General features: G+C 43.2%; 1 protein-coding gene across 7 annotated transcripts in view; it reads right to left on the reverse strand.

Moving 5' to 3' along the window:
* Window positions 1-15,573, reverse strand: part of LOC133409534 (signal-induced proliferation-associated 1-like protein 2) — a 104,385-nt gene that overhangs the window by 57,356 nt on the left and 31,456 nt on the right. For all 7 annotated transcript variants that reach the window (XM_061689663.1, XM_061689667.1, XM_061689661.1 and 4 more), the window contains exon 3: window positions 1,401-3,165. In XM_061689663.1, coding sequence (XP_061545647.1) covers window positions 1,401-2,901 — 1,501 coding nt within the window. In that variant the 5' untranslated portion in view covers window positions 2,902-3,165. The remainder of the gene's footprint in view (window positions 1-1,400; window positions 3,166-15,573) is intronic.

Raw genomic sequence — 15,573 nt, forward strand, 5'->3', positions numbered from 1 at the left:
ATGGATATTTCCAACCACGCTCCCCACTGCCCCCCATGGGGAACAGCTGCAACACACCCTCTTGCTTACTTCTTAAAACCTCTTTATACTCCCTCGCACGGCCGACAACGGCCGCATTGCATCACGTGACCGACGAATTGGCCCGTGCGGTCCCTCTGGGTAGCTTGACGCGCACACGGCAAAAATTGTTGCTGCACGTCGAACCCCACAGAGATTATCTCTCGTCTTTGGTCCGTTTTAGTCACATGCTCTGATGACTCAACGTGCCCCTTGGTTCTACATACCATCTACACCGCTGCCTTCTCGATTGATTTTGCAGCATAATTAAATGTATCATCTGGTCATCTAGGTGCATTTTTTCTAGCAGACACTGTTCCACGGTCACCATTGTTGTTGCTTTGTTCCGTGTTACTGAAAAGAAAGTAAAAACGGCTACCAGAAATGGCCATAAAAATGCAGAGGAAACTCCACCCTGTGGCGTCCTAGCCAATACCAGCCGTAGCGACACCCCCAACTTGGAGGTGAACTGCAGTACATTTTCAAAACTGAGCGTGTGGGTTGCGCTCGAGTATAAAGGCAAAGTGCGTGCGGGATAGCCGCAGTGACGTCAGCGCGGTCGCCGCCCGTGCGAGTATGACGAACCCTTTACGTCTTACATGACCAAGCACAGCTTCTCAGCAAGGTTGAGAGCAATATCAAGAGAGGACATGACCGCTCCTCTCCCAAGGAAGAGAAACATACACCCTTGAACCCAACACAAGCCAGCTATTGTCCTAGCCCCAATATCATCTGGTCCTGTACAAATAACTGGGATGTCAAGATATCTGATATGATGAGCTAAGGCCGTTCCACTGGGGAACTTGCTTTCCCACTGTACTGGCTTTTTCTCAGGGAAATATATTCCAAGGAGTCGTTTATTATGATATTTTTGTCGCACAATTTGTGAATAATGATCACGTTTACTTGTATTTTGTGTAACATTGTGGAGAAATTTCACAAGGTTGCGAGAGTATTTAGAATACTGACATGGGTTGTGAGCTAAAGCCAAACTAATGTCCGCCACCTCAAAAATGGCATCGTTCCATTTGTTGTTTGCATGCTATATTTAGAATATTTCCACCATTTTTACTTCACTGTTAACCAGCAACCCCTTGACAGGCTAATATCAAAAAGTAATCTTGCTCTGCAGGTCAGTCGGATTGTTGGTCTAGAAAACACAAATCTATGATCTAAAAGCACACTTAGTTTTATAGGGTAAAATACTCAAGATGCTCAATTTAGCACAATAAAACAAAGGGTGAGGGAAGCGCTTGTGCAAAAAATGCTATCTGATAAAATGATAGACTGTGTTGCAGGACGAGAGAAATACAGGCAGAGAAACATCTAGAGAGATTTCTTACCCTTTCCATAGAAGAACTTGTGGTAGTAGTATGCACCAAGGTCAATGTGCTCAATGATGTAGCGTTTGACCTTCTCCCTATGAATGGGCTGGTTTTCTCGAGGCACCTCCAATACAGAGACGCCTGCATTGGTGCAGTGGGAGCTTAGTGAGGATTCAAAGGAGCAGCTCTCTGACAGTCCACTGTAGTTGGCACTGTTGGTTCTGGAAAGTGAAATTTTTCTCTCGCCCTCACCGCCGATTTCATTGCGAAAGTGTGGGCAGCCCAATACGAGGCTATTGCTCTTTCCGTCCCCCTCATCGGCATCCAAGTTCTCCTTTGGGTTCAAGTCTTCCCGGCTCCCTAGTGGTGACTCAAAGAAGGGAGCATTTCCACTACTACATCCTATTGCTCCAGCATCTGGTCCTGGTCCCGGTAAAGCACTGGCTCCAACACCACAGAAGCCCCCGGCAGAAGCAGCTGAAGCCCCAGTAGTGGTGTTCTTCCTCTGGCTCAGGTTTGCTCGGTTTGCTACAGCATCACTGATGTTAAAAAGAACACTCTGAACATCATAATGGGCAAAGCATTTTTGAAAGCTCAGTGGTCGTCGATCATCCTCCAGAGAGAGTCTCAAAGCATCACTTTCGCTCTTAATTGTCCGCAATTTCCTGAACAAAGATGTTTCAGATGACTCTGACTTAAGACGCCTCATGAAGGACTTTTCCCGTTCTCTGCTGTAGAGGAAAGAGCTGTCAATATAGTCGTAGCCTGGTATTGTGACAAACTCCCCCCTGGCTATCTGCGCTGCTGTCTGTAAGCTGGGGGAGAGGGAGGCATCACAGCGCAACAACTCTGGAAAACCCACGGGTGGTACACTGCGGTGGTCCAAGGTATCCACTCTGTAGCCCTTGAGCATGGTAAAAAAGCCATCCCCACTTAAACCTTGGCGGTCAATAGAGGATGTACTTCCATATTCACGATGTAAAGAAGCCCCGGTGTTCGGATTGACTGCTGTCTGGTCTACTACGTCTTCAGAGTCAATGTCACTGATGGTGACATCACTGTTGCTGCGTTGACGAATAGGGTGAAGACCTTTCAATGGTGAGTGGCTAAGAAGGTCACTCAATGTATACTTCGCATCAGAATAGTCTACCTCCAAACAGACTGGTTCATCTTGAGCAAGTAATTCCACAGTATGGTCCTGCTGGCCGTTCTGAAATATTTGTATCACACTCTGATAGTTTGGTGATGGCCGTCCATCCCATCCATCTTTCCTTGGTGGCCATTCTGTTACCCTGGCCCTGACACCCATTTTAGGCATGGCTGGAGTACCATTTGTTTTGCCGGGACATTCAAGTTTGCCCTGCATGTTGGAGCCTGGTGGTCCCATGGTACCATTGAGGGCTTTGAGTTTCCTGCTAAATAACTCCTCTGACTGCATGCCTCTGTGGTATTCTTCTGGGCCTCCCACGACTCCCACAAGGTTTGATTTATTGTCCGTCCCCGGGCTCAAAATACTCATATCTTGCAAACAGACTCTTTGAAGAGTAGACTTCTAGGACCCTTCTTCATGATATCACATGGTCTTCTCACTGATGAGAGAAGGAGAAGGGCACTCTTTCGTGAGCTGCCGTTGTCATAACTCACAAAAGGCCACTGGCACAAAAATTGGCAAACAGCATTTGGATGTCAAGGTCAAGTGTCTGAGGAGTGCTGAAGCACTGAAGAGTGGAATCTTTTCTCACAGCGTGCCGCCAACGTAGAATGACGGCTGGAAGAGGTGGGCCTACAGGGACAGAAACACAGAGGGAAATATTAACACACACACAGCTAATGTGCTACAACATCTTTAACTGGGACATCTTTATGCAAAAAATGGGAAAACTAGATCCTGTACTTTCTGATGCAGCTCATTATGATGACCTAAAGTGTTTCCCACTGATATGTTGTACAAAATACTGAGTTCCGTAGTACAGTATCACCAAATGTAGCTGATTGGAGTATTTAAGAAGAGTCGGTACAATTATGGCCTGATAAGTAAACAGATGTATATCAGCTTGTCCAATTCCTAACAGATGGTGGTGAAGCGAAATACAGTAACAGGAGGCAGCTGTTCAACTAGACGTTTACATGTACAAATACAGTATCTGATACTGCCTGCAGGATTAAACCTGCAAATTATACGGCAGGGATGTTTATGCATAATCAAAAACACTTTTCATGTAGTTTGATTGGTTGAACGAAAAAGACCCCAGAGTTATGAAAAATTGTATAAACAGAAATTTTCTGTCCACTCGTGCTGTTTGGGGTGGTGGGGGCTCCCAGCTGACTACGTTGCAGGCAATTGGGAATGCACCAACAAAGCTACGGTATACAAGTGTAGTTTACACATTTAGGAAGAGGATGAAATAATCTCATTGAACCATTGAATGTGAAATTAAAATACACAGCAAAATAAACCACCACCCTTACAATAATAGCAGAACTCTGACAACACATTACCCTCTATATTATGTATTCTATGTGTTTTGTAGATCCTGCTGGCACAACGGAGGAAGTTTTGGAAAGTATTGATCAGACCGCACAAATGAAAAGTTCTTCAAGAGAATAACACCAGTGTGTCACTACAAAATGTGTGAACATTTCTATGTTGACCTAAATTATGTTTATGCAGCTCAGCCCACAGGTCCCAAACATTTAGAATTCTTTCTTTACGTTTTTTCTGATATCTACGATTAAGTAGGGGGACACACAATTTTGGGATGAAAATGTGTGTCAGATCTAATAACTTAAGACATTTAAGCATGTTTGTCCGTCTAAGATTTATACTGTACATAAATTACTAAAATAAAGTATAATCCCATTTTGTCAATTAGTAGATAATTGTCAGTGTTTTCATCACGTGCCTCTAAATTTGTTCTATAGGCCTTTGTCTTGCTTTAAACTGCTTTGTTTACAAGTACCAAATGGTCGACGCTATTTAACATAAGCAATATGTCATGCGGGTACAATTTAGAGCAAAAAAAAAAGACTGCTCTGGGAAATATGTTAAATTTGGTAACTGATGAATAATTAAATATATAGTAAACAATACCAAAGACTGGGACAGAATTGGGATTGAGCCTTAGTTAAGGTAGACGCTTTATTTAAACTGCCTTTGTCCTTTCCATAAATAAACCCCAAAATTACATAGTCTTCCAATCATAAGAGATAATCACAGTCAGTCACACAGTAAGCAAATAGTAACAACAAATGTATTCCAATATTAACATGTAAAAGGAATGGAACACCAATCACAAACACAGCAGGAGATATTGGGTAGCAAAATCCACACTCTCTAAAAAAACACAAAAGAGACATTTTCATATCCTGTCAAGAAAAATCAATCTAGGCTCCATTTTCAAGAGTGATCGTGTATGTTGACTGTTTACTTAACATAATATGCAGAGCTGTCCCAATACTGTCATTACACACTCACAAATTGAGCTGTGCAAATAACGATATCAATGGTAACACTGCAACCGAGGCTTTTTACTGATGAATAAAGAAAGTGACATGCTTATGTCTCGATGCCCGAACCCGCAACCCGGCCCCGTTAGCATACTGGCAGTTTGAGGTATTGCCATGATGGAGTAGGGGCCGCAACTGGCCCCCGGGCCGTAGGTTGGTCACCACTGAAATGCAACCATTTAGGGGCAGTCTGGACTCCTGCACTGTAATAGTGGCCACACAAAATTGGAGGATGGGCTGCAAATGTACCCCGGTCCGTAGGTTGGACACCACTGCTGTTGGACAAGTGCAAAGTCTTGTCAAAGGTTAAATAGGAGCAGCACAAAAATGGAGGATGGCCAGCAAATGGCCCCCAGGCCGTAGGCTGGACACCAATGCTGGAGGACAAGTAAATGTTGGAAAAAGGTCCACAGCTGTACATTGAAAAAGTAATAGGTCAATTCCTGTTGGGTTTGGAACATGGATTGTAATTAAGTTATTGTTCGTGTCGGGTGCTACACGTGTCCGAATATTTGTAGCCGTAGGTGTAACGTAGCGCAAATACGTTTTGATGAAGTGTAAGCATGTCCTGTTTTATGGCAACATCAGAAAAGCTAAGGTTGAAGAGCCACCCTCGTCATATAGTATGTTGAAAAAAAAAAGCTTTTCATAACTTTTAATGTCCCAGGTGTTGAGATGGTACTGATCAAGTTTGAAGTCAATCGGATGAAACATGTAGGACAAGTTCGCAAAAGTGTGACACACATAAATGTTCCAAAACTGAATATTTAAAAGGTTGTTGGTCACTTCCCTTTGGGTTTAGGATATGGGTTGTAGTTTCACTTTTGTAGGTGTTGGCAGGGACGTATAGCAGCCCAGGTTTGGCAGGTGTCGGTGTGACGTACCACGAATAGTTCTTTGATGAACTGTAAGTATGGCATCTGCAAACGTGCAAAAAAGGTCGAACTGCAGATTTATTAGGTCACACATCACTTCCTGCTGGGTTTAGGATATGTGTGTCTTTAAAATTGGTGTACGTCTGGGCTAAATGGGTCAAAATGTGAGCCAATTTTTGTAGGTCGAGATGAAACGTACCGCGAATGACACTTGGATGAAGTTTAAGCATTTTCGGTTTTGGGAAAAGTTTGAAGCCCAGCCCTGTCATATAGTACTTCGGAAAAAAGAACCAAAAAAAATCTTAGATACATTTTAATGTCCCATTGTCTTGAGATGTTACAGACCAATTTTGAAGTGAATTGGATGAAAGCTGTACTAGGAGTTCACAAAAGTATAAACCCTGCAAAAATGCGACGTATGCATCCCAATTTTCGGAGCCGTAGGTCAAACGTATCACTGAGTTGTCCTTTGATTAATTTAGACATACTTCTAGGGGGTGCCAAAATACATGAAATTATAAAATTTTTCACCAGGCCCAATGTGCGTGCAAAATTTCATGAGTTTTCGTGCATGTTTAAGCCCTCAAAAACGCCCGTGTTAGTGATGACTAAAATAATAAGAAGAATTTCAACAATAGGAACCTCACAGCTGTAGCTTGCTTGGGCCCTAAATATTCACTTCTACTAACACTCAGCTGAATCACTACGGCAGTAGACAGATAAGCTACATTTCATAATGAATGCAGAGAGACATAAAACAGACCTTACCGATCACCAATTATTACGTTGGAAAGCAAAGCACCTTGAAAGTGTCTCCTGCTGCTACAAAATGTGACGTAAAGAACACAGAGGAGTCAGGCAAATAGCCTCAATAATTTGCCTGCTTCTCCTTGTTTATGTTGCCATGGAGGGTCAGGCAAGGGTGAGAGGGCTTTTATTTCATGTGGGAGACGAGGCACCATAAATCAATGAACATGGTGGTCTGTATTCACCTTCTCTCATTCTATTAACTTATTTCCTTGTGACACTGATTAATGAACACAGTTGTACCATGTCTCCTTCCACCTCCAACACACCACACCCTCAACTAATGGAGTGTGTGGCAGACTCCATGGTCAGCAGAATCTGTCTATTGTGTGACCTGAACGTTGCTGTTTTCTGTTCACTCCATAGTAGCAGCGTGTGCTTGGGAGGCAGCAGATGGCGGGTAGGCACTTTTGCGTTCCTAACAGGCCCTTATTACTGAAGTAATGCACAGTTATTATTACAGCCTGACAAACCATGGGCTGGATGGAGAGAAGTACAGAAGCAAAAATGAAGAAAAGGGGAAACGTATCAAAGAGTACTCTGTAGTTACACAGAAGGAAGAATCATGTCAGCTAGTGGCCCTCCCTCCAATCTTAGTTGCTAATGTAATACTACTGTATATGTAAGTGAAACATCTGTATATGTGGAACATGGCCAACATTGTTTTACTGCACAGGGGTCCTTTGGTTGGTTGATAAGGAAAATACAACAGTATTTAAGTAGTCAGAGGTCCAGTGTCAAGGTATGGATTGCGTTTGACCTTGACGTTCTACTGCAAATATATCACCAAATAGTACAGGTACTTGAAACAGTATCCAAGCCAAACAGTAGACATTGATTGTCAAAGTAAAAGTAGTTTAACGTTATAGCAGTCAGAAGAGAAGTGGGAGCAGTTAAAAAGACAAACATCGGTCATTATTGCTCAATGATGCCGTCATTTAGTTTTGAGGGAAGACAATAAAAGTTAACAGCTCACCATATTTTTGTATGTCGTATCAACTTTAATAATGATGTCAAAAAGGCAGTAACTAGTCAGAGGCAAAGTAAGTCAAATCTTTGCACTTTTGATTATCCGTGTTTCTAGCAAAGTAGCCATTAAATCCTCCCCAAAAGATTCCCTAATTTCATCTTTATTCTTTGATATCAGATAGACATCTTGACCAATTTAGAGGTAGAGAGCAGTCCATCTGATCTGCAAGATATTAAAATAATCCTCCGACATTGTGGCCTGATTAGAAGCGGAGCACATAATAAAACATAGTGACGAAAGTTAACATACCATCCTGAGATAAATACTCATCTGTCAGTGATATTCCCTTTTTCTTTGCCAGAGCAGAACATAATGTCAGCCAGCTCTGACAAACTCCTTTTACCGGTAATCACTTCTGCAGTATGACTAAGCACAGGTAGAAGTCGCCCACCCCAAAACTGCTTTTGATAGGTTTTATCGCTTCTATTATTCTTCAAACGTTTACCAGCACTGTTAAAGTTTATTTTTCCTAAAAAGAATGCATAAAACACAAGTTAATTCATTGTTGGTTATCTGTAGATACTATGATGATATAAAAAATGTATTACAATCATAATCATAGCTGAAATTGGGATCTCTAATATATTTTATGGCAACACGGTAGACGACTGGTTCAAATCCGTCCTCGCCTGTGTGGAGTTTGTATGTTCTCCCCGTGGCTGCGTGGGTTTTCTCCGGGTACTCTGGTTTCCTCCCACATCCCTAAAAACATGCATGGTAGTTTAATTGAAGACCCTTAATGGCCCGTAGGTGTGAATGTGAGTGTGAATGGTTGTTTGTTTATGTGTGCCCTGTGATTGGCTGGCGACCAGTTCAGGGTGTACCACGCCACTCGCCCAGAGTCAGCTGGGATAGGCTCCAGCACACCCGGGACCCTAGGGAGGATAAGCGGTATGGAAAATGGATGGATCGATCGATGAATTTATTTTATTCTATTAAAAAGACACTGATGCTTTGTTTACTATTTTTCTTGTCTTTAGTGTTATAAAAAAAGTAAATTTGGTTAATTCAACCATGCATTGTGAATGCTGATAACTTTTGCAAAATAGATTTTGGATCTGAGACATTTGTGTAATACACTATTTTGGTCCTTTTGGGACATTTCTTTTAAATTACCAGTAAAGTAAAAGTCACAATATAGGGGGAAAAAATATTGCATCATCATTCAATTCTTTGTATTTACATATTCCTTTAGCATCCTCCACAGTCTGTTTTGCCCCAGGATCAAGGTCAAACATGTTTGGTTAGCTACTACTATGCTGCCAGGCTACTTTGAACCTTGAGGTCATCACAGACCTGTGATCATGACCAATTATCTTTAATAAAGCTATGTGTAATTAAGAAGTATTAATGCACCTCTGTTCCAACCAAGCAGGAAGTAGAAGCCGGCCTCGTCCGCAACATGTTTCGAACTCCAGAGGCAGAGGCCAAGCCTTGATGCAATCATCCTCTCCTCCCACAGCCAAATTAGGGTGCAACGTAGGTTAGAGACCAGGATGATTACACCAATTTTCCACCTCATGGACTTCATCATATAGAAAATCAGGCAACCCTGCAATAGGAAGCAAATTTCCAAGATATTCTGTGCTTTTATTATTGGCCTTTGAGTGTTTCATGGTGACAGGCTATGGCTTGTCAGACATTTGGATGTGTCACACAATGTTCATCAAGACCCGTCAGGAAGGGGAAAATCCAAGTGTAAAGCAAACAAACCCAAGGGCATGTTGCTTGTGCTTCACTGACCATTTGAGTCCTCCATACCCCCCCAATTAAAACAATGAGCCACATTCCATGTCACTCCACAGTCGAATGAGATCACATTTACGTCACAAACTGTTTATGTTTCACCCTACTTAGAGGTGATTTAAAACTCTGTGGGGGATCTGTTTTAAGTTTTCTATGGAATTAAAACTGTAAAGTTTGATGATGATGATGAGGTAAAATTACATGAATGTCTCCCTGAGAGTAAAAAGTGAAGGCTGTCTTGATTACTCTTCATGATAATTTATATTTTTGTAATCAACTAATATCAATTATTCCTGATAAATCCATCTGTTCCAGAGTACACACTAAGTTAGAAGTGTAGGCGCTACATTCAGAATCACTGTGACACTTTAAACAGTTAATAAAAATGCACATCTACATGAATGGAACAGGAGATCGGTGCGGCGTCTACGCTGATGCGGACTCTGTATTGGTCCGTTGTGGTAAAGAAGGAGCTCAGCCGAAAGGCAAAGCTCTCGATATACCAGTCCATCTGTGTTCCCACCCTCACCGATGATCTCGCGCTGTGGGTTGGCACCGAAAGAACAACGTCAATGGATACAAGTGGCCGAAATGAATTTTCTCCACAGGGTGTCCGGGCTCTCCTATAGACATCAATATATCTAGCAGTGTCTCCAGATGACTATAGTTCAATTGAGGTGTTGTGTCACTGTCTAAAACAGATGAATAACTGGATGAGCCAAAATATTCTACAATAAAACAAAAAAAACCTGAAATAATTGTTTTTGGCAATAAAGAAAAGAGTATTGCTGTCAGTAAATACCTCGAGTCACTCTCTTTAAAAACCAAAGACCAAGTCCAAACTTAGGTGTACTGATAGATTCCGACCTGACTTTCAACAGTCATATCAAATCAATTACAAAAACTGCCTTCTAGCATCTGAAGAACATATCCAGAGTGAAGGCTTGCATGTACCAAGCAGACCAGGAGAAGCTCATCCATGCTTTTATCTCAAGTAGACTTGACTATTGTAATGGTCTTTTGACTGGACTAAGCAATAAACAGCTGAACATTCAGAATACTGCAGCTCGAGTTCTGACCAGAACAAAGAGGTCAGAGCATATTACTCCAATCCTAAAGTCTTTACACTGGCTCCCAGTCAGCTTTAGAATAGATTTACAATTTCTGCTACTGGTCTATAAATCACTAAATGGTTTAGGTCCTGAATACATGAAAGAAATGCTCATGGGATATAAACCCAGTAGGGCTCTATGATCTACACTCGGGTCAAATAGTGGCGCACAGAGTCCAAAGCAAACATGGCGAAGAAGCATTTAGCTATTATGCTCCACACAAATGGAATAAGTTGCCAACAGAAGTGATGTCAGCCCCAACTGTGAATGTCTTTAAGCTCAGGTTAAAAACTTTTTTTTTAATCATGATTTTTAGAGCATTTCCACTTTTAAATGATATTTCTTGCACTGTATGCTGTTTTAATTGTACTTAAAAAAAATTCCATTTGTTTTATATGTTTATAAGCTGTTTTTTTTCTTTGTTTTTAAATGCTTTTTAATCATGTAAAGCACATTGAGGTCATTGAAGGAGGCCTCGGGGACGACCCAGGACACGCTGGCACATTTATGCAGCAGCACCCAAGTTCGGTTAATGGCGTCTAGCTTTGGGTTGACGAGCCGAGCCCTGTGTCATACAAGACACGGACGGCTTCTGAAAGGCCGACCAATGCGTCACATCCTATCGCCCTTACAAATTCAAAGCGACCATATTAAATCAATCAGGAAAAACAATATTGTAACACAATAATCAACAAGTAAATGACATCTAAACATTATAAATATGTATATATGGTACTATACAGTATAATTCTACGAAACGTTGCTGCTTGAGTAAGGCTTACTATTGTACTTTATGGCTTTCATTTGAGCATTTGAGATTGATGTGTGAAAGAATTTGAGTATATTTTGAATGCATTTCAGTATGGATGTGACATATGCTCATGCGAGCTTGTTTGGCCTGGATGTGTGCACAGCAGTTTGACGTGATTGTATAAGGGGCTCTTTATACTTTTTGAAAAAGAACTGGTTTTGGGTATGTCAAAATAAAATATGGCATTGACCAACAGCCATAAATTACAATAGTAAGCCTAACTCAAGCAGCAGCATTACATAGCATTAAATTGTACAGCACTTACATATATATGTCGTATACTTGTTAATTATTGTGTTGCAATAATGCTTTTCCTCATTGATTTAATATCCATCCATTTTCTACCGCTTATCCGAGGTCGGGTCGCGGGGGCAGTAGCTTTAGCAGGGACGCCCAGACTTCCCTCTCCCCAGCCACTTCATCCAGCGCTTCCGGGGGGATCCCGAGGCGTTCCAAGGCCAGCCGAAGGACATAGTCTCTCCAGCGTGTCCTGGGTCATCCCCGGGGTCTCCTCCCGGTGGGACGTGCCGGAACACTTCACAAGGGAGGCGTCCGGGAAGTCCGCATCACTGCAGACGCTGCACCGTTCCGCCTGTCGATCTCCCGTTCCATTCTTCCCTCACACGTGAACAAAACCCCAAGATACTTGAACTCCTCCACTTGGGGCAGGATCTCATCCCCGACCTGGAGAGGGCACGCCACGCTTTTCCGACTGAGGACCATGGTCTCAGATTTGGTCAAATTACCCCTTGCATTTATCCTCGTGTCTCATGCTTTCTAGTTGCCAGTTCGTTGTACCTTGTCGGTGCGTTCCAGCATTCCTTGTTTCCACGTCACAGACTCACAATAAAAGCATGACTGACATGCGCGTGTGAATGATATTGGCATGCTCGAGTGTCAGTGACGTGCGCTTGAACGTGATTGACATGCGTGCGTGAGTGTCAGTGACATGAACATGTGAGCGCCAATGACGTGCGCGTGAATGTGATTGACATGCGTGCATGAGCGTCAGTGACATGAGTTTGTGAGCGCGAGGGACATGCGTGCGTGAATGTTATTAATGTGTGCGTGAGCGAGAGTGACGGGCGAATGAACGTGATTGACATGTTTGCATGACTGTCGATGCCAGTGACATGCGTGACATGAGCGCGACTGACATGCGAGTGTGAGCATGTTTAACTATTGTTTATGAGAGCAAGACGCTCAGTCGTGCATATGGGAGTGTTTGACTAGTGTTTATAAGAGCCTTTCAGTAGTGTGTGTGTATGTGTGTGTGTGTGAGAGAGAGAGAGAGATTAAGAGAGAGAGCATTTGAATAGTAAGGGTGAGAGCTAATCCTGAATAATGTCCATAACGGCTCCTGATAGTCTCAAGACCGGTCTTGGTCTCGAATGTTACAACACTAATAAGCGGTATAGAAGATGGGTGGATGGATATGACTTAGTTCATCAGCTTTCAAATTCCATTAATTTAATTTCATATCACAATGGGATGACAGCCAAGCAACTGTCTGAAATTGCAGTTGCAAATGGAGCTTTTGCCAACATGTGATAAACATTTCAAAATAGATGAGGTAATGTGACACCAAAAGCTCAGGCCCCAGTGTGTTTCAATGTACTTTGATTACTCTTTCTGTCGTTTGTACTTTTGTGATTACATTTGTGTCAGTTAATCCTTCTACAGTCGCCTTCACTAAGAAGATAAAAGTACACAAAAGCAGACCCTCGACAGGCTACCAGGAATTTGTTATTTTAAAAATGTAGTCCTAAAAGGCCTGGTATTTTAACTGTGATAGTGGAGTTCCAAACGAGTTGGAAATGAAATAAGCCCTTAGAGAAAGAGGGGCTAGTGTCACATTGGAGAGTGATAGTGGGGGTTATGCTAAAACCTTGCGCAAGCAAATCTGTGCATTTTAACCATGAATTTAATTCATTAGGCAATTGTAACCTTAAGAGTTACATAACATGGGTTTGGGAAACCAGCGCTAACAGCATCTCATCTACCATAAACAAGACACCTCAATATTCTATATACAGTATAGGCCAAGAAAACTACAACAAGCATTTTATTTTAAGCGACTCGCCTATAATGAGTACTGTACATCAACGTCACCATGACCAAGCAAACCGGCGTGGTAAGTTTGTATAAAATGTGAAACATTCAAACATTGTCAAGCTTTTTCTTTATATTTATTTACAAAAACTTTGTACTGCACTGGGCATTTTAGGTCATGAAAAAAACCTAAAAAATTATAATTTTGTACTGCACAGTGATATGGGTCCATATGGCCTAAAGAAAAAGTGCTTCAATGTAACAAATGGCTATGTCGGAAAAAGTCTTCAAGGCAGGGGGTCAGGCAAGGCTGTGTACATACTGTCTAATTAATTAAAAAATATTTTTATGATAGTTTGGCACCTTGACAAAACTAACGAGACTACAGAGATGTGACTGATGTTGACATAGCATGGAGGTGAATGCATCTCTCCATCTAATTTGAAATGCACTCTCTCAAGCACAACCCAGAGCCAATATGAGCAACTTAGAATATGTCCTTCCTCACACAAACAGGATGGCACATTCAAAGCGAAGAAGCAAAAACTTTAAAATGAGAAAGAGGATTATATCGATCAATCCCTTGCAATGCCCTAAAGAAGGCTTTCCAGCTACTGGAATGATACGCCTAAACCCAATGACCCTTTTCATATGAACATGTCATTGTATAAATGGAGATTTAAGACAATTAAAAAAGAGTAAACACTTATTTTAGGCGGCACGGTGGACGACTGGTTAGAGCGTCAGCCTCACAGTTCTGAGGACCCAGGTTCAATCCCCGGGCCCGCCTGTGTGGAGTTTGCGTGTTCTCCCCGTGCCTGCGTGGGTTTTCTCCGGGCACTCCGGTTTCCTCCCACATCCCAAAAACATGCATGAATTGGAGACTCTAAATTGACTGTGAGTGCGAATGGTTGTTTGTTCCTATGTGCCCTGCGATTGGCTGGCAACCAGTTCAGGGTGTACCACGCCTCCTGCCCGATGACAGTTGGGATTGGCTCCAGCACGCCCGCGACCCTAGTGAGGAGAAGCGGCTCAGAAAATGGATGGATGGATAAACACTCATTTTATATACTTTATTTCCGCAGTGGCTGGTTCAAGTAAAATACAGTACCTACAGGTTTTTACACTAATTCAACAGTTAGAGCAAGGGGATGCACTTCTCTACAAATAAGGAAATTGCTTATTTGTGTGCCACAGTTGAGCTATTTGTCCAATTACAAACTTGCACCTTATCAGTCTAATAAAACACACATTAAACATTTTACTTTTGGTAGACAGTGGAATACTGCATCGCCAAGAGGTAAGGCACAGCGATTGTTCATGTGTTTATTTTTTCTGAGTAATGAAATCACTCCTTGAGCCGTCACCTTATCGTGGTGGAGGGGTTTGTGTGTCCCAACGATCCGAGGAGCTAAGTTGCCTGGGGCTTTATGCCCCTGGCAGGGTCCCCCATGGCAAACAGGTCCTAGGTGAGGGACCAGACAAAGGACGGCTCAAAGACACCTTATGATGACGACAAATATTGGACTCAGGTTTCCCTTGCCCGGACGTGGGTCACCGGGGGCCCACTCTGGAGCCAGGCCTGGAGGTGGGGCTTGAAGGCGAGCGCCTGGTGGCCGGGCCTGCACCCATGGGGCCCGGCCGGGCACAGCCCGAAAGGGTAACCTGGGTCCCATGGGCTCACCACCTGCGGGAGGGGCCATAGGGGTCGGGTGCAGTGCGAGCTGGGCGTTGGCCGAAGGCAGGGACCTTGGCGTTCCGATCCCCGGCTACAGAAGCTGGCTCTAGGGACGTGGAATGTCACCTCTCTGGCATCGAAGGATTGTCCATAACAAACTCCATGTGCAACCATAAGGGTGTCCACACGTGCACTTGGCACCAGGACACCCTAGGTCGCAGTTCGATGATCGACTTTGTGGTCCGATGACACGGACTTGCGGCCGCATGTCTTGGACACTCGGGTGAAGAGAGGGGCAGAGCTGTCAACTGATCACCACCTGGTGGTGAGTTGACTCCGATTGTGGGGGAAGATGCCGACCGGAGCTGTGGCCATAAGGTGGTTGGTGCCTGTCGTGGCGGTAATCCCCAAACCTGTTGGTGGACACCAACGGTGAGGGATGCCGTCACGCTGAAGGAGTCCTATCGGTCCTTTTTGGCCTGTGGGACTCCTGAGGCAGCTGAGGGGTACCAGCTGGCCAAGCGGAATGCAGCTTTGGTGGACGCTGAAGCAAAAACTCCAGCATGTGAGGGG

The sequence above is a fragment of the Phycodurus eques genome, chromosome 11 (assembly GCF_024500275.1).
Source record: "Phycodurus eques isolate BA_2022a chromosome 11, UOR_Pequ_1.1, whole genome shotgun sequence".
Taxonomy (NCBI): Eukaryota; Metazoa; Chordata; class Actinopteri; order Syngnathiformes; family Syngnathidae; genus Phycodurus; species Phycodurus eques.